The sequence below is a fragment of the Myotis brandtii genome, unplaced genomic scaffold (assembly GCF_000412655.1).
Source record: "Myotis brandtii unplaced genomic scaffold, ASM41265v1 scaffold127, whole genome shotgun sequence".
Taxonomy (NCBI): Eukaryota; Metazoa; Chordata; class Mammalia; order Chiroptera; family Vespertilionidae; genus Myotis; species Myotis brandtii.
In genome coordinates, this window is record NW_005354464.1 from 2,592,484 (window position 1) to 2,613,202 (window position 20,719).

The following is a 20,719-nucleotide window of genomic DNA, read 5'->3' on the forward strand; positions in this document are numbered from 1 at the left end:
AACACTGTTCTATTTTGTGGCTTTGTTCCTTGGCAAGGCTATGCCTTATACCTGATCATTCTCTTACCCATTTGTGAATACCTATTTATAAAGTACTAGAGGCCCGGTGCATGAAAATTCATGCACTGGAGGTGGGGGGGTCCCTCAGCCTGGCCTGCCCCCTCTCACAGTCCGGGAGCCCTGAGGGACGGGAGGCGACCTGGCGATCGGGGGAAGGCAATGCCCCCATCACACCTCTGTTGGCCCTGGTTACTTGAGCCTCGGGCAGCCCTAGGTGGCTGGGCAGCGCCTCGGACCGGCCCTGGGCAGCTGGGGGGCTGAAGGCAGGTCCGGCCGCACCGTGTGCCTGCCGTGCTCCACCCCTCCCCCCCGCCCCCCGGCTGGGCTGAAAGGACTGTGGGACTCCAGCAGGGCTGAGGGGACTAGGTGTTGCCATCTTTATGATGGTGTGATGGTCAATTTGCATATTCCCTCTTTATTAGATAGGAAAGTTCAGGTATTACCTCACTCCACTAAAACCTTTCCATACTTCTAACAGAATTTAAAAAGCTCTTTTTGTGAAGTCTCCATGTTTTGTAGATCTGCATTGTCCTTGTGGCAGTATATTACAACTAGAGGCCCTGTGCATGAAATTCGTGCATGGGGGGGCGGGGTGTCCCTCAGCCTGGCCTGCACCCTCTCCAATTTGGGAACCCTAGGGGGAGGGGATGTCCAACTGCCAGTATAGGCCCTATGGGATTGAGCCAAAACTGGCAGTTGGACATCCCTCTCACAATCCGGACTGCTGGCTCCTAACCGCTCACCTGCCTCATTGCTCCTAACTGCTTCTGCCTGCCAGCCTCATCGCCCCCTAACCGCTCCCCTGTTGGCCTGATTACCCACAACTGCCCTCCCCTGCTTGCATGATCTCGCCCCGAACTGCCCTCCCCTGCCGGTGTGATCACCCCCAATTGCCCTCCCCTGCTGGCCTGGTCCCCCCCAACTGCCTTCCTCTGCTGGCCTGTTTGCCCCCAACTACCCTCCCCTGCAGGCCTGGTCCCCTCCAACTGCCCTCCCCTGCAGGCCTGGTTAATCCCAACTGCCCTCCCCTGCAGGCCTGGTTGCCCCCAACTGCCCTCCCCTACAGGCCTGGTTGCCCCCAATTGCCCTCCCCTGCCAGCCATCTTGTGGTGATCATCTTGTGGCGGCCATCTCGTGACGATGTCGCGGTGGCCATCTTGTGATGACGTTGCGTGACGCCACCTATGCTTTTATTATATAGGATTATTTGTTTAACGACTTTGTTCTTTATTAGCCTGTGAATTTCTTGAGGTCCATTTATTCTTTGTCTTGGTTTCCAGCACCATTCTCAATATGTGTTTCACAGTATCTTGAGTTAAATTGAAATCTGTGAATTAAGTTGAATTCAACAAATTAATCCTGTTATATTTTTCTCGACCTCTTAGCTTAGATCTATGTGTGTTTGCATTAAAAAAACAAACAAACAAAAAAAACCCCTAGGTTTTCATTTACTTTTCAGTTATCCTCATGAAATTTCTGAGACTCACCTGAGGTTAGTAACATAGTCCTTTATTGTCCACAGTCTAATTTTTGAACTGCTGATATGAGAGATTTCCTTATCAAAAAGAGAGAAAAAATCTTATAGTGAAACTTAAGACTTTCTAATAAAATAGTTTATGTAGGCCATATACTTAATTGGTACTATAAAAATCAACTTTGAAAATATATTCTTAAAATATGAGTTTGTAATAAATGAGGCATGTGGCCCATCAGCCAAGAGTTTGACATGTTTGTAGATTTTATGTTAAATAGATGATCACTGATTTAGTTATTCTTGTCTCTTCCCTAATGGGGGCGGGGGGGAATTCAGTTTTATCACTGAACTGAATGTTACTATAACATTCTTAGGTCAAGAAGTCCAGAATTTACCTTACTTATACTCTATGATTTATATTTAAAATACAATCAGAAAAGTATTTTCTACTGCTAATTTTGTTTCATTTATTTTCAGACTGCAAGATAAAGTTCGAGAAACTATCGAAGCATTGAGAATGGCTGGTATCAAAGTATGGGTACTTACTGGAGATAAACGTGAAACTGCTGTTAGTGTGAGTTTATCATGTGGACATTTTCACAGAACCATGAATATCCTTGAACTTATAAACCAGAAATCAGACAATGAATGTGCTGAACAATTGAGGCAGCTTGCCAGAAGGTAAGAATATAATTATCTGAATTAGATAGTTGAGGGGTAAGTAAACTATGGCCCACTGCCAGTTTTTTAATGCCCATGAACCCAAAATAATTTTTATATTATTTGATGGATGAAAAAGAATCCAAAGAATAATATTTCATGTTGTGAAAATTATATAAAATTCATATTTTGATGCCTGTGAATAAAATTTTGTTGGAACACAACCACCTTCATTCATTTACATGTCATCAGTGAAGGCTTTTGCACTATAGCAACACAGCTGAGTATTTACAACAGACCTTATGAAGCATTTTTATCATTTTTCACTGCTGCTTGATACACTTCTGTTACAGCAACTCAATAGTGTCTTGAGTGCCACACATACTGCCATCTAACATTTTACTTTTTATTTACAAACCTCACCTGAGGATGTTTCCGTTGGTTTTGAGAGAGAGAGAGAGAGAGAGAGAGAGAGAGAGAGAGAGAGAGAGAAAGAAGCATCGTTGTGAGAGAAACATCAATTGGTTGCTTCCCGTACAATTGAACATGCAACCTATGTATGTGTCCTGACCAGGAATCGAACCTGCAACCTTTTGGTGTACAGGACGATGCTCCAACCAACTGAGCCACCCAGCCAGGGCTTACTATATTTTAACTATCATTATTTACTCATGATCTCCAAACAAGAAAAATGGACTTTTAATATCACACTTTTTAAAAAACATATTCTTATTAATTTCAGAGAGGAAGGGAGAGAGAGAAACATCAATGATGAGAGAATCATTGATCGGCTGCCTCCTTCACACCCCCTTCTGGGGATCCAGCACAACCTGGGCATGTGCCCTGGCCTGGAATCAAACCCAGGACTCTTCAGTCTGCAGGCCGACACGCTATTCACTGAGCCAAACTGGCTAGAGCTAATATCACACTTATCACAGTCAAGTGTTGATTATTTTATCAAATTAGATGCAGCGCAATGCTACTTTGAGTGCTGGCCTTCAACAATATATTAAAGTGTCTCTGAATAATAAATACAATGCCTGCACCAGAATGTAAATCTGTGTATTGCTTCTTTTACCAAGAAAATCTTTACAGAAGGGGAGTGGGGAGAAACAGTGGAACCTAATAGTGTGGTCAGTAATGTAGTTGATTTAGATACTGATGCAAGCTTCTTATCTCTTCCTGGCAACAAATAGTTTGCCCAGCTGCCAGTAATCATACCATGAGTAGTACTCATATAGCATATGCCCACAAGGGAAGTGTTATCCATGTTTCACCATAGTAATATCTCATGTCACAGTCCATTGTGGAGTTAATATCAAGAACAGTTATGATTCCTTCATCCCTTTGCTCATAATTTAGCTCATGATTTTTTCTGAATGTTTTTATTTAATTTTTTAAAATTAGGATTTACTAAATATAACAATGTTTTTATTTTTGTAAGACTGTATACTCACAATTTGGGAGAATATACTGAGATTATATGTTACAGCTCACATTTAGAAAATATAGTTACTGTGTCTACATATCAGTACATTGTAAAATTGAATATCATCTGTTTTATTCATCATATCAGTCACTCTCAGTTCTACTTAATCTTAACTTCAAGGTAATACAATTTAGTTTGTTCCCTGACATGTCAGTTTTGTAATAATAAAGTCTATAGATGAATGGTCCATCTTTCAGTAAGAATCTTTTGTTTACTATGCGAGTGTAAATAATATGACTTCAAAGTATCTTCAGAGGACATAATTATTTTCTGTTTTAGAATTACAGAGGATCATGTGATTCAGCATGGGCTGGTGGTGGATGGGACCAGTCTATCTCTTGCACTCAGGGAGCATGAAAAATTATTTATGGATGTTTGCAGAAATTGCTCAGCTGTATTATGCTGTCGTATGGCACCACTGCAGAAAGCTAAGGTATGTTTGTGTTATAAAAAGTTCAATTAAAGATACATAGATCTAAAAGTATTCTTTAAGGTTAATGACTTAACTAGGTGTATTTGGTGGTATGCAGTATATGAATCTTAACTATGGGTCAGTCATTTCTCATATTATGAATTTTAACCATGTACATTTTTAGACTTTTGGAATTTTCAGAGTCATTGTAGAAATTTCAGCTATTCATAATAAATAACCTAGAAAGTCTGTGATGGGTAGCAATTTGTGATTTTTCCTGAGACACAAATTTGAGCTGTGACAACCAAAGTTTCATAATTTAGTTACTTTCCAACTGAGGGAGCCTATAAGATTTCAGTGGTTCTATTGATCTCTGCTTATTCTTGCATTATTGTGAAATAATTCTCTTTATTTAAAATGGCTATTAAATAATAGAACTTTAGTAAGAAGTTGAAAAGCCGATTGTGATATTAAGTTATATACAAAAATATTTAAATTTCAGCTATGATTCTATGTGAAAGCCTATACAAATATTTTTTATAACTCCAAATTTGTAATTTGAGGTCTTAGACTGTATCCTTCACAAATAGTATCCTTTGAAATGTACATCTAAACACTGGTTGTTTCACATATAGATCTAATAAATTAGGCATTCAATAGTTTTTGGCTTCATGGAACTTTCTTATAATGCCTATCTATAATAATAAAAGCATAACATGCTAATTAGACCGGACGTCCTTCCAGACACCTTCCAGACGAAGCCGGGGCTGTGAGGGAAGCCTGGGTCCCGGGTGCCAGAGGAAAGTCAGTGCCGGCAGCCAGGGGAAGGAAGGCCTACTCTTGCACGAATTTCGTGCATCGGGCCTCTAGTATTATTATAACACATATCCCCTCAGTCTATGGAGACTAAAACTGGAGACCAAACAGAGCTAACATCTAGGTTCTTTATAAAAGTACATTCAAGAATTTCAAATAAACATTTTTTAAAATTTCATTGAATTTAATTTTGATTGCTTTTTAGATTTTTGAAAATAATTATCTTTGCCTAACAAAGTTCAAATAGTTATTACTTTTTACACAGTTATTAAGCTTTTTACAAAGGTAAACTGTATTTAAAGATTTTTGCTTCCCATAATAAAATCCAAGATAATATTGTGTGTGTTTTTTGCTTTTTGGTTTTTTTTTAAATATTTTTTTATTATTGAAAGTATTCCAGATATCTCCCATTCCTTTGTCCCCCTTTACCCTTTTCCTCCCAGCCCCTACCCATCCCCCCAGGTCTTCACTACCCTTATTGCCCATTTCCATGGCCTGTGTATGTAAGATAATACTGTTCTGCAATATCATTCTGAAAGACATTTCTAACATCGTAGTGGAAAGAGACATCCCTCAAAAAATGAACCATAGAGAATATTATTGTCTAATATAAAATTAATTTTTTTCTACTTCCTTCAACAGAGTCATTTCTGATAAATGACTTTCTATAAATATAAGAAGTTAAAATTTTACCGTGATTGATTAGTTGTATGTCTTTCAGGTAATAAGACTGATAAAAATCTCACCTGAGAAACCTATAACGTTGGCTGTTGGTGATGGTGCTAATGATGTAAGCATGATACAAGAAGCACATGTTGGCATAGGTGATTGATTTTTCCTTTTTCCCTAAGCTTTTAACATTGGTATAATTATTTGGGGATTTTGAATTTTTCTTTGGTAGACTAAAGTATAGTATCAAATACATGAATGAAAACTGAATGCAACATGGTAATATAGTGTTTCCCTACCAGAAACCTATTATAATTAGCCCCATATTTCAAATATTTTATTTCCAAATTTTCAAAGACATGAATACCACATTAATGAATTTTTCTTTTCCAATTCTCCTTCATAAATTAGCTTTATTTTTACATGTAATTTTATACTTTTTAAAGTAGTTTCATATATTATTTTATCCCTTTTAAACTCTAAATTTGTGATTTACATAGTTACCTTCCTGGTTTTAAATTCTCGTTTTAGAATGTTATTTTTTTGTCAATCTAAAGATTCTGCAGCTCATTTTAAAGACAACTTTAGAGATAGAAAATCATACCAAACTGTAATCCTATATAATAAAAGGCTAATATGCAAATAGACTGAACAGCAGAACGACCAGTCACTATGACACGCACTGACCACCAGGGGGCAGAAGCTCAATGTAGGAGCTGCCCCCTGGTGGTCACTGTGCTCCCACAGGGGGAGCGCCGCTCAGCCAGAAGCTGGGCTCACGGCTGACAAGCGGTGGTGGCGGGAGCCCTCCTCCACAGCAGCACTAAGGATGTCCGACTACAAGAAGGCACAGGCCAGGCTAAGGGGACCCCCCGCCCCCCGAGTGCATGAATTTCATGCACTGGGCCTCTAGTAAAATACAAAATTCCAATAGCCTTCTGACTTAATAACCTTTATCCTAATTTTTTTCTTTTTTTGCCTAGCATTTTTATTGGATTCAGAATACTAATTATTTTATTTATATTTAAATTATCAGTCATTTACTACTTAAACCATATTCTGACCTGTTTTTCTCACTAATTTTATTATACAAATACAGAAGTAAAGAGGACAGTATGGGTTTTTCATTAAAGGATAAATTTTTAGTTTTAGAAAAGAGTGTAACTGGTCCTGTTTTGGAATCATTTCTGTAATATCCTGTGAGTAGTTATTGGGTCTAATGTTTCTATTTTATCTCAAATAAGCTCCTACTTCTTTAGGATAATTAAATTTTCATTTTGAAAACTTAATTTTCTTTCCAGTTTGTTAATTGTTCCCATAATTCTCCCTAACAATTTGATATCTTCCTATATCATATATTAAAGCATAAAAAGCTACAGTATTTATAACAGTTTGAGTCTAGTATGCTAGCAGACAGACTAGTGAATAGGATAGATTTAAACAGATGTTTAAGTAGATTCAGATAGATGTTTAAAACTATTTAAACATAAGTAGGGAAACAACTTACTTGATAAAAAATACTGATAAAACTTGTTAAAGACCGTAAAAAGTAATAGAGGAAAAATTTAAAGAATAATTCTGTATTTTGAGGTGTAAAAAGGTCTATTAAGTACAAAACCAAACAAAGCAAGAAAAAGATCAATATGTGTGGCAAAAGTAAATACTGTCCCCCCAAAATTTTAAAGACAGAGTAGTAAAGAATATTTTCAAAATAGATGACAAAGTTTTAATATTCCTAATATGTAAATTCTTAACAAATTAATAAGAAAAATACTATAGTAGAAATAGGTGGAAGGATGTGAACCATCAGTTGTCACAAAAGGAGAAATCTAAAATGAATACTAAATGTATGAAAAAAGGGTTCAGTCTCTCACTAACAATTAAAGAATGCAAGTTTATATTGCCTATCAGAGTGACAAAAATTACAAAGATTGATAAAATCTGGAATTGGTAAAGGTATAGATTAGTAAATTATCTTATTTGATGTTTATGGGAGTCAAATTATAAACGTTTGCCTGTTGACCTGTCAGTCATGCATCTAGAATTTCTTTGAAGAAAATATGTGAATATGTTGACAAAGACGTATGTTATAAACAATGTCCATAATAGTATATTAAGAGACAAAAGTAGATTACAAAACAATCCCATTTTTTATACACTTATTTGTATGTATAATAAATGTACAGACATATAGAATATGTGGAAGGAAAAATCCTAAAAGTATATATACCAAAAATAGGTTTTTTTCTAGATGCTGTGAATATAGTTGTCTTTATCTATAACACTTTCAAACATTTCGATCCTTTTATGACAAAAATTAAAATTTTTAATTTTGAAAAATAATTTTTCAAAGCTGCTTCTAGATTTAAAAAGTAAACTTGGCAATAACTGTTTTGAAAACTAAAAGATTATCATAACCTAAAAAATGTACTCATTTATCAGATAAAATTATGTACTGATTTCAGATGATAGTGTACTTTAAAAAATCATTTTGTTTGAGTTATGCATGAAAAATTTAAAGAAGTCAAACTTGCTCATTTTTGGTAGGTTCAAATTATTCAACTTGGATATTTTTTATGTTCAGTGAAGTTAAAGCTATTTTATAGCATCCTCCCCATTAGAAATCTATTAACGAGTACTCTGAACTTATTAGTATAATTTATGTTCTTATTAGATCCGGGACTTTCAATATTATTTTTATATTAATTATATTTTATATTACATTCTAAACCTTTGAAAATTGATGTTACATGCCTAGTATATATTGTAGTTTTTATTAATTTATATATTTGATTTAGAACAAATTTTTGGAAATCTGCTCTCTACTATATATTAGGATATAGTGATCCTAAATCCAACTTCAACTGCTATAATTAACATATTCACAGATATATCGGGAAAATTGTACTTATCAGTTATCAATGAATTTGCCTTTTTGTCCCCTTTATTGGCAGGAATCATGGGTAAAGAAGGAAGACAAGCTGCAAGAAACAGTGACTATGCAATAGCAAGATTTAAATTTCTCTCCAAGTTGCTCTTTGTTCACGGTCACTTTTATTACATTAGAATAGCTACCCTTGTACAGTATTTTTTTTATAAGGTGAGTTTCATGGACATATTTTATTTATTTATTTATTTATTTATTTATTTATTTATTTTAAATATGTTTTTATTGATTTTAGAGAGAGAGGAAGGGAGAGAGGGAGAGAGATAGAAACATCAATGATGAGAGAGAAACATCATCTATTGTCTGCCTCCTGCACGCCCCCTACTAGGGATTGATCCTACAACCCGGGCATGTGCCCTGACTGAAAATCAAACCAGTGGCCTCTTGATTCCTGAGTCGATGCTCAACTGCTGAGCTACACTGGCCGGACTCATGGAAATATTTTAGAATCAGTTATTGACAATAAGTTGAGGCTTCAATTTAAGGAATACCATCACCATACAAATTATTCTTAAAAATTGTTCCCATAACAGTTGTTCTTAAAAATCATTTCCATAAAATAAGTTTATGGAATATACTTTGATTATTAGTCATGAATCTGATGTGTACTGAGAGAAAGAAAATCAAGGGTTGCCTGGTGCCAAGGGTGCAGGTTTTAGAATTGACTGGAAAGGAATATGGAAAATTTTGCATGAGAGAAAAGTTAATCTAGTTTGATTGTGGTGGTGGTTATACAGGTGTATAAATTTGTCAAAACACATTAAAAAATTTACACTTAAAATTGCTACATTTTATTTTATACAGATTTAAACTAAATTAATTTGATTTCTTTGATGTAATTTTGTTTTGAACCAGTGGTAAGTTTTAATTTAACTTCAATATGATGGTTTCAAGCAGGTGTTCTAAATCTTTTTGTGTCATGAATGACGATTAGGTAATCAAGTGAGATGTATAAATTACTCAGTATAGGGCTTGTAAATGCACAAAATAAAATACATAGGATTACAAGGAAACTAATTTTGTTGAAGTACTGTTCTGTCTCTTGACTCTTTTGAGGAAGGTAGGATTTGGTGGAACTCATGTTAAGAGCCCCTGAGTACCAACACATTTAATACACCAGAATATCCTATGTTGCCTATATACCTGTAATTAAGTAATAGCTGCAAGCCAATGAAAGAACACAGATAGATTGCATATCTAGTCCTATATAATAAAGAGCTAATATGCAAATGGTCATCACGCCCTCATGCTGTAACACCGTAATGGCTCAGACACTCAACACTGGGTCTGAGGAATGGGGATCAGCCAGACACAAATGAGCTCGTGAGAGAGGAATGGGGACCAGCCAGGTACAAATGAGCTTATGAGAGAGGAATGGGGACCAGCCAGGCACAAATGAGCTTGCGAGAGAGAAATGGGGACCAACCAGGCTACAGCCCGGGAGAGGGACAAGCCGCCCACCCCGCGGTCCCGGGTGCCAGCGCCTACAGCTGCGGCCTGGGTGAAACTGCCTGCTCACAGTACCCTGTGGCTGTGGCCGGCCCGGGCGAAGGAGGCCTCGGTCCTGGGTGCCTGCGGCCAAGCCAGGGTCCCAGGTGCCTGCAACTGACCAGAGGAGGGAATCCTAGGTCCCGGTTGTGGGGCGAGACAGAGGTGATTAGGGGTGATCAGGCCAGCAAGGGAGCAGTTAGGGGCGATCAGGCAGGCAGAGGTGGTTAGGGTTGATCAGGCAGGCAGAGGTGGTAAGGGCGATCAGGCAGGCAAGTAGAGGGGTTAGGGGCAATCAGGCAGGCAGGCGAGTGGTTAGGAGCCAGCAGTCCCCAATTGAGAGAGGCAGTTGGACATCCCCCGAGGGGTCCTGGATTGGAGAGGGTGCAGGCGGGGCTGAGGGAACTCCCCACCCTTGTGCATGAATTTCATGCACCGGGCCTCTAGTGTATATATAAAAGCCTAAGCAACCATTCGACCGTCTGACTGGTAGCTATGATGCACACTGACCACCAGGGGGCAGACGCTCAACACAGAAGCTGCCGAGCTGCGGTGACTTGGCAGCTGCGTTTCTCTGGTAATGCACCTGGAACCAGAGAAGAGGGAGCCCGATTCCAGCGTGCGTCACCCGTGAACCATCCTCTCGCAATGCGGGACCCCTCAGGGGATGTTGGAGAGCTGGTTTTGGCCTGATCCCCGCAAGCCAGGCCAAGGGACCCCACCGGTGCACGAATCCTAGTTGTTAATAAATGGTGGTGGCAGTTTTTCTTCCTAGCTTATAGTTTTGCTGTGACATAAGTATATTGAAATCAAAAGATGTTTGACAGTTCCATTTATTCTGTTTTAAATATTTTAAAGCTACTATACCCCAAAGTTGAAGTAAAACTTACTTGTTGTACTGTATGTGAAAAGTATCAAATAATAATTGGAAGGTATAAATTCAGAATTATGGTATTGCTTGGCAGTGATACAAGTTCAGAGCATTTTATTCTGACATTTGCAGTGCTGTGTGGAATACTTTCAGACATTTTTTTAATAAAATGGGAATTCTGTTTTCCCGTTTTATATGGACAAGTTCTTACAGGCAGATCTTCTGTTCTCCGTATCAATGGAGACTGTGTTTCTAGACTCATTAGTCATTTAAAAAAAAATTTCTTTTTGACCTAAATATTTTAATTATTTCCATTTAATCTTGTTTTTCAGAATGTGTGCTTTATCACACCCCAATTTTTATATCAGTTCTACTGTTTGTTTTCTCAACAAGTAAGTAAATAGAAGCTTTTGTTTTTATACTTTCAGAATAAATTATGTGTATTCAGTGTTTGATAAATCCTTGGTGGGAATTTTTCATAGTCCTATTATAATTAGATAAAACTTTTCTAATTAGTGTATTTAATCAGCATAGCATTCATAACATTTATTCTGATTTTTAGTTTGAAATGTGTTAATACCAAAATACATTTTAATTCTGGATACTTTTTAAAAATGGGTATTAACACTTAACAGTTTGAGATAATTTTGTAACATTTTTCAACTTATGTGTATGTAATATTTCTGTAAAATCTATATCAAGCCGGGACAGAAAATTGTTGGGGGTATTACCTCTTTTTTTTTTTTACTCATAAATTTTTTTAGATTTGGAAGGAACCTTACTTGCCTAGTGGTAGAGTTTAGGGATGACATACAGGTTTAATCTCAGAAGCTTATTAAATAATTGGCAGGACTACCAGGAGCACTATATTGAAAGGGGTTCTCAAGCCATAGGCTCAGAAGGAAACCCCTTTTCTTGATTAGCAGTAGCTATACACATGTTACATATTTCCCATTCCTGATCTACTCTGTCTTACTTTATGAAACAGGAAATTAAAATACACAGAGACTCGGTAACTTGCCCAAGCTCTCATAGCTAAGTTAATAATTACTATACCATACTTGGACCTACTGCTTCTGACTAATTGAGTGTCCTCTTCACATACCGCACTATACATCTCTAATTGATCAAGACATTTGTTTAAGTTTATTGAAATAACAAGAGCTTAATTATTTTAGGTTTTTCATGATTTTTTTCTATCCTTACTCACTGTTTTCTCCTCTGTTTACAATCCGTAACTTCAAATTCTAAATATCTCCTTAGGCATTGATTGCCAATAATGTTTGCTTGCTTGAATGAAGTAAAGAATGCTATAAGAGCATATGACAAGGAGAACTAACCTATTTTGATTAAGTTTCAGGGAGTTTACAGTATAATTAAAGATAAAATATTAATAACAATAAAAACAATATGTGAAGCATAGACAAAGTGCTAAACAAATTAGTACTACCTGTAGCGCATAGGACTGTTTAGAAGAGAAAGCTATCATAAATGTGTAAAGTTTCATGGATCATGCCTTAAAGGAAGTGTAGGACTTAGATGCAAAGACAAAACCATGAAAGCAAAACTAAATGTGTAACATATCAAAAGAATAGTAAGAAACCTAGAAGCATGTAGGAGAATTGTGTAAAATTTTATCACAGTGACCAAATTGTGGAGAATCCTGGAATGTAGATACAAATCACTGTATTTCCAGAATTATTTGGCATAATAAAATATTCCAATTTCTACAAGAAATATAAATCTATGAACATTATATGTGAATGCTTAAGTCAGAAACAAATTGGGATTATTAAAATGGATTTTAGTATAAATTGGAAAAAACTACATAATTTTTGTTTATTTTCATATGCTTCTTTGTTTTTATATGCATAAGTATAATAAATAATACATACTTTAGAATCTCAAAATTCCAATCAATTTCTCTTTCTAGACATTGTATGACAGCGTGTACCTGACTTTATACAATATTTGTTTTACTTCCCTACCTATTCTGATATATAGTCTACTGGAACAGCATATAAACCCTCATGTATTACAGAACAAGCCCACCCTCTATCGGTAAGTATTTTCCAGTATTAAGTGTCCATAACATTTCTGATTGTAAGTTACCAGTTTTTAAAAGTACTTTAAAAATAAGCAAATATTTGGTGATTAATACTTTATTAAGGAAAGTACTTTAGTTGTTGTATGGTTTATAATTGTTGAACACAATAATTTTACCAATGTTTTTAGGAATGAACACTTTTATCTTAGTAGTGCATCAGGCAGCAGTTGTATAATTTGCATTTACTGTTGTAAGCCAGTAATATTTTATTTCATGTGCACAAATGAAGTTATTCAGTAATTGGTTGTCTCTAGAGCAGGGGTGGGCAAACTTTTTGACTCGAGGGCCACAATGGGTTCTTAAACTGGACCGGAGAGCCGGAACTAAAGCATGGATGGAGTGTTTGTGTGAACTAATATAAATTCAAAGTAAACATCATTACAAAAAAGGGTACGGTTTTTTTTTTTTTTAGTTTTATTCATTTCAAACGGGCCGGATCCGGGGCCGTAGTTTGCCCACGGCTGCTCTAGAGTTTCTAAAATACTGATTTTTATATTCAGGCATTGCCAAATTTATGAGTAGTAATCAATTTAAAATGTAGGGTTAGGGACATTAATTCTTGTCCCATATCCTCTGCCCAAGTCCTGGTTCCACAGAACCAAGTAATCACAGAGATGTGGAACTTTCCTCAGAACCAGTTTGATTTCCACATTAATCTGACCTCCACTCTTATAGAGGCATTCAGTTATCCAGAAATGGCAAAAACTTAACCTTGATTTCCCATGATATCTAGGACTGGGCTTGACCCAAGATTGGCAAAGATTGGTTTTCTCTGATAGCTATTGATGGACATGAAATCTATTGGGAGCCTCAGTGCTGAACCTAACTCAAATGACTCCATTAAAAAGAACAATCATGGCAGAGTGACTGAATGTTCACAACAGAATATAATACAGATAAATCAACTTTTTACAATTAAACTAAAATATTAGCCTATATCATATTTCTTTATCAAATGAGAACATGAATTTGAAAGTATTATCTATATGTATAAAAGCCTAAGTGACCATTTGACTGTCCGACCAATAGCTATGATGTGCACTGACCACCCAGGGGCAGACGCTCAACACAGGAGCTGCTGAGCTGCGGTGACTTGGCAGCTGTGGTTCTCGGGTGATGCACCCAGAACCAGAGAGGAGGGAGCCCGATTCCAGAGTGTGTCACCCGAGAACCACCCCCTCGAAATCCGGGACCCCTCAAGGAATGTCGGAGAGCCGGTTTCGGCCAATTCCCCCAGGCCAGCCCGAGGGACCCACTGGTGCACAACCCCAGTCCTCTAGTGTGACCTATAAGTTGTTAGGCAATTATATATTATTACAAGTAGTGGTTTGATTGTAATGACTATTGATTAGATAAATAATAAATATGAGTCCTAATATGTTCCTTTTTCTCCTCTTTTTTTAAAAAAAATGTACAGAGACATTAGTAAAAACCGTCAACTAAGCATGACAAATTTTCTTTACTGGACCATCCTGGGTTTCAGTCATGCCTTCATTTTCTTTTTTGGATCCTATTTTCTAATGGGGAAAGATATATCTCTGCTTGGAAATGGCCAGGTAAAATTTATAGTTTTTAAAAATTGTTAATGGTTTGATTTAATTTGGTTTTTGATAACGGGGGGAGGTCAATGGGGGAAAAAAAGGAGACATATGTATTACTATTTGTAATACCTTAAACAATAAAATAAAAAAAATTAAAATGAAACTCAATTTAAATTATGAAATTGCAGATATTAAATTAAAATGCAATTATAAAAAGGTTTTAACGTTTTTTACTTGATAAAATTTTATGCAAATCAAAAATAAAACAAAAAGGCAATACAATGTAATCTTAATATGAAGCTCAGGGTACCAGGCAGTTTTGCTCTTCAAAAATACAAGGGGATATATTCATGCCCCTGCATGCTGCTGTTCACTCCAGAATTGTGTTTTTAGTAATAGCTACTGTTTATTCAGTGCTTACTTTGTGCTAAGCTCTTTACGTACCCCATATCCATTAATCCTCACAATAAATCTGTTGGAGAGATACTATGACCCACCCTTTTTAGATGAGAAATGAGGATTTAGTGTTTAGTTTTTTTTTTGCTTTTAATTGCATGAATTATTTTTTTGGTATGCTTAGGCAGCCCTACAGAGTTTTCTGCCCTTCCCGCTGTTCACACAGCAGTCCACATGATCTTTTAGAAATGAGAATATGATCATCTATCTAATCTGCTCAAAATCATTTAGTGTTTTATTATAAGCCACACTGATTTTCTTGTCACTTGAACAGACCAATTTGTTCCGGTTTATCTTCTGGGATGCTTTTCTCTCACATGGTTTGCTGAAATATCACTGGCTCAAGAAAGCCTTTCTAGCCCACTCCCGTAAAATGCTGTCTCTTTCACCTTTCATCACTTACTGGCCCCTTACTGTACGTTTACATTTCTGCATAGCACTAATCTGTCCCTCAAGGTATATATTTTTAGTTTGTTTATCTGTCTCCTCCACTACGTGTAAACTCCATGAGGTCAGCAATTTTGTCTTATCATTGCTTTATTCCCAAGGCCTAGAATGGTACTTGGCATATAATAGATACTCAATTTCTATTTGCTGAGTATACAAATGAATAATGAATGAGCCTTTTTAACTGGGCTTTATTAAATAATTAGGTAACAAATTCAGTTAGAAGAAGTTATCCAAAAAATAAGCAAATAGTGATAGAAAGTGTTTTGAGCATCTGTGTCTTCTGAGCAGGGGTAGAGCTAAGGTTAGTAGAGTTTAAACTTTACACATTTTGGCAGGCCTTCTTTAAGGGGAAAAGAACATACAAGTACAAGCTTAAGTATACTTGAAAATAACTGACTGATACAAATAGGTCCCACTTAACCCAAGCCAGTATAATAAGCCCAACTAACTTCTCTTCAGCCAGATCCCCAAAATGCCTTCTGCCACTCACTTCATTACCAACTCAAGAGGAAGTCAGAATGGAAAGATGCAGTAGTCTTAGCTGATTAATTGCAGTTGAAATACATTACTTTTACTAATTTCATAAAAAAACAAAAAAACAACAGCAACATGTGAATGTGTTTTTATAGCTCCCCTGGGCCTTGAATGCAAGAAGAAGCCCTAAATAAGCTCTGCTTCTAAGAAAGATTCCATGTAACTGGCCCCTGTAAAACCAGATACTGTACTGAGGGATAAGACATGTGCAGTTATTACCACATCCAGGCACAGGTTCTCTGGCTGCATTTAATATCTGTCCACATAGCCCTGAAAGAGGAGACTGGCACTCCTCCAAGAGCTGAGTAGAGTGAGACCCACTGTTTTTCAGTATTTCCAGGTAATTTCTAGAGATGATAAAAACAGAAAAAGGAGGGATTCATTATGCCTTTTCATTCTTTTAACCGATAAACTCCCCTAATACCCTTAAATAAAAGAATATTAATTGATATTTTATTGTTGATAACTATTACTTATAGATTGCTGTTTATCAGGCATCCTATCCTTTTTGCAGACCCTAATTATAAAAACCTATAAGATTTTCCCTCATTTTACAAATGAAAAAAGTGAGATACAGAGATGTTAAGTAATTTTTCAAGTAAATGCTAATTGTTAGAAATCTGTGATAACAAAACAGAGCCTTTTAAGTAATTTTTAAACCAATAGTAAAGACTATGACTACTTTATGAACTAAGTTAACATAAACTTCTAGTTATGCTCTTATTTGTGGAACTTAAATCCTGACATTCTTTGGGGATTCTGCATTTGTAATAAATTAGGTAAGTTTTTACTATAAAAAAAGCCCAGGGGAATACTTTCTGACTTACATTATCACCATTTTTACAAGGAATCCTTGAGGAGTAATTCTGTTAGCCATTATCTTTCAGGTATTGGTTTTGTGTGTAATGTTTTTTTTCCTGCTCTGTCTATGCCATGTCCAGAAATACAGTGGCAAGTTATCTGGTGTAACTTCTGGTTGGAATGGTTATAAAAAATAATTGTGATCAAACAGGGTTTTGTTATCACTTTTACTGTGTGACAGGAATGAAGCAGTCACTATATCGTTCTAAATAAAAACAGTCTGTGCTACATAATTCCAAACCCATCTTGGGTTTTCAGTCTGATAATGTTATGCAATGGATAATAATAATAAACATAGTAATGCTTATGGTGTTTCTTCTCATACTCCTTTAACTTTACTAATCTAGTCATAGATTTCAAATGTAACTGGCTTAAATAATTCAAATGCTTTTAGTAAAGAATGAAGTTACTTTCTGCTTTACTACCAACTTAGCATCATGGTGACACATAGTGCAATAATGGTTTATTCTTTCTGTTTAGATGTTTGGTAACTGGACATTTGGCACCTTGGTCTTCACAGTAATGCTTATTACAGTCACAGTAAAGGTATGGCACAGAAATTAGACAGATGAACACACTTTGTATATGTATAATTCATAGTTAAATTTCTTTAGCCATAGATGCATATTTTTCCTTTTTCCTTCTTTAGTCATGAATAATTTTACTGATTGCTATTTAATAATTCATTTTTGTCAAAAATCTTTTTTTAAGTTCATTATTTTGAAAACCCTCTGCTGATTATTATGGTCAATAAAGGTTAACCCCACAGTACTCATCTCTGAAATTTTGCTTCTCTGTATATAATACATGACAACACAAGTTGTTTCAGGCAATCGAGTTGAAAATATTCATGAAATTTCAATGCTTTTTTCTCACAGAAGAAAAAATATTATAAACTTTAATTGTTCAGTTTCATACTAGGATCCTTGCATTAATATTTATCTTCTAAGAAACTTTGGCATAGGAACCTTACTCACTTATAATTAATATATTTCATTCATGATTTTTATCTTGGAGGTTAAAGACTTGTATTAAGGATTTAAACATTTTTTTCCTTTTAGATGGCTTTGGAAACTCATTTTTGGACCTGGATCAACCATTTTGTTACTTGGGGATCCATTATATTCTATTTTGTATTTTCTTTGTTTTATGGAGGGATTCTCTGGTGAGTGATTATATTGTATTTTAATTACATTGATTCAACTCTAATAAATACAGGGTGGGAAAAAGTAGGTTTACAGTTATTAGTATGGAAAATAATCCTATATAATAAAGAGCTAATATGCTAATTAAACCGAACAGCAGAACGACCTTCTGGATGAAGCCGGGGCTGCGAGGGCCGGCTCAGGCTGTGAGGGGCTGTGAGGGCCGAGCCCCTTGCACGAATTTTGTGCATCGGGCCTCTAGAAGAATAAACTTTAGTGTATTCACAACTGTAAACCTTTTTTTGCCCCACCCCTGTGTTGTGATAGATTTTATTTTGAACAAATAATCTTGAGGTCCTACAAATTTACATCTTTCAGTTGATCTTACTGATATAGAGTAAAAAAGAAACTAACAATTACTGAATATTATGTTCTAGGTGTTTTACCTAAGATATTACATTGATTCATCACTATAATCTTATACTCTCCATATTTTCTATATGGAAACTGACCCCCAAGATTCCAAAGGTTAAAAAAGAACAAAGCTAGTATTTAAACCCCAATTGTTTTATTCCACACTTAATGTCCTTAACACTAACCATATTTTCTCTAAATTATTTACTAATGTACATACTATAAAGTCACATTGAGCCATTAAGTTTTCATGAATGACAACTTTTCTGTTAAAACTAAATAGTATGCTTCATCTTCATTGGTAAATTACCAATTATATTTTCAGCTACTATGATAGATTAAAAATTAATGCCTCTTCTAAGAGTCTTTTATAAGTGATGAACAACTAAAGTCTCATATGGAGAATTTATAATACATTTGCCTGCTGTGCCTTTGATCCCTGTATTGGGCAAAAAATTATAGAAGATAAGCAAAAAAACTTAGATTAACTAAATAATTATCTTCCACTTAGGACCATAGAAGGATACTCTTATGAATAACACTTTGTTTATAATGTTTGTTTTTAATGTTCTTTATTTTTTTCATTTCTTTCTCTGTTTCCCCATTTTTAAATATATTTGTAGAGAAGAACCTCTAAGTAGAACTTTTCAACCTAAGATTTGGATAGTCGATCTTTTAATTGCTTAGTAGAGAATATTTTATTGCATACTTTTTCTTGTGTTTATTGCTCTCTTAAGTCTGTATTACTAAGTAATTCTTTTGATATCCTACTAAGATAAGAGTTATCTAGTCAACTACTTGCCACTTTCCTAATAAAAACTATAGTTGTCATTGAAAGTAATTAAATTGAATTTTATTTTTAATAATTAAAGTCTGTCTTATTTTATTAGTTACTAGAGGCCCAGTGCACGAAATTTGTGCATGGCGGGGGTCCCTCAGTCCGGCCTGCACCCTCTCCAATCCGGGACCCCTTCGGGGATATCCGATCCCTGTGGGATCGGGCCTAAACCGGCAGTTGGACATAGTATTTTCCATACTATTATATAGGATTATTTTCCATACTAACTGCCTGCCTGCCTGATCACCCCTAACTGCTCCCCTGCCGGCCTGATCACCCCAAATGCTCCCCTGCCAGCCTGATCGCCCCTAACTGCTCCCCTGCTGGCCTGATCACCTCTAACTGCTCCCCTGCCAGCCTGATCGCCCCTCACTGTTCCCCTGCCAGCTTGATTGCCCCTAATTGCTCCCCTGCCGGCCTGATTGCCCCTAACTGCTCCCTTGTCTGACTGATCACCCCTAACTGCTTCACTGCTGGCCTGATCACCCCTAACTGCTCCCCTGCCTGCCGGCTTGATCGCTCCTAATTGCTCCCCTGTCAGCTTGATCGCCCCTAACTGCCTCTGCCTGCCTGTCTGATTGCCCCTAACCACCTCTGCCTGCCGGCCTGATCACCCCTAACTGCTCCCCTGCTGGCCTGATTGCCCCTAACTGCTCCCCTGCCAGCCTGATCTGCCCCTAACTGCTCCCCTGCCTGCCGGCCTGATCACCCCTAATTGCTCCCCTGCTGCTGATTGCCCCTAACTGCTCCCCTGCCTGCATGATCGCCCCCAAACACCTCTGCCTCGGCCCCCACCACCATGGCTTTGTCTGGAAGACGTCCGGTCTATCTGGTCTAATTAGCATATTACCCTTTTGTTAGTATAGATTTAATTAATTACTGGTTCTAAATTTTGAACGTTATCCCAAACTTGTATTCCAAATTAAATCGTAAACCTGCAAATATAGTGGGTTTGTAAACGCACATGTAAAACCACATGACTTTATTTAAGAAACCCTTATCAGTTTCTACTTTTATTAATCCCGCTTCCTTTCTTTGCAGGCCATTTTCAGACTCCCAGAATATGTACTTTGTATTTTTTCAGCTCCTATCAAGTGGTTCTGTTTGGTTTGCTATAATCCTCATGGTGGTTATATGTCTGTTTCTTGATATTGTGAAGAAAGTATTTGACAGACATTTCCATCCTACAAATACTGAAAAGGCACAGGTAACCATTTTTATATACAAAATCTTTTATTTAGGGGTCGTTAACAATGAATAGCTATCATTATAATTTGCTTATATCAGAAAATAAATTACTCATTTCTGTATTAAGCATTTTACAGTGTAAATATTAAGTCTGATCTTTTTAAAGTTATTTCTGTTAATTGTATGACTCCTGAGACATAGTAGATGCTTAAGAAATAGAAGCTATTTAGTTGCCTGTGCCTTGTTTGTATATTTGACTTGTACATGAGCCAGAATTCTATCTGATTAATTTGTCTTAT

At 36.4% G+C, this 20,719-nt stretch overlaps 1 protein-coding gene across 3 annotated transcripts in view; it reads left to right on the forward strand.

The window, feature by feature from the left end:
• The window catches only part of ATP11B (ATPase, class VI, type 11B), a 94,209-nt gene that overhangs the window by 51,157 nt on the left and 22,333 nt on the right, over positions 1–20,719 (forward strand). For all 3 annotated transcript variants that reach the window (XM_014534209.1, XM_014534210.1, XM_014534211.1), the window contains exons 18-27: positions 2,012–2,215; positions 3,963–4,116; positions 5,633–5,735; positions 8,535–8,680; positions 11,219–11,278; positions 12,820–12,947; positions 14,411–14,549; positions 17,316–17,381; positions 17,897–18,000; positions 20,274–20,439. In XM_014534209.1, coding sequence (XP_014389695.1) covers positions 2,012–2,215; positions 3,963–4,116; positions 5,633–5,735; positions 8,535–8,680; positions 11,219–11,278; positions 12,820–12,947; positions 14,411–14,549; positions 17,316–17,381; positions 17,897–18,000; positions 20,274–20,439 — 1,270 coding nt within the window. The remainder of the gene's footprint in view (positions 1–2,011; positions 2,216–3,962; positions 4,117–5,632; positions 5,736–8,534; positions 8,681–11,218; positions 11,279–12,819; positions 12,948–14,410; positions 14,550–17,315; positions 17,382–17,896; positions 18,001–20,273; positions 20,440–20,719) is intronic.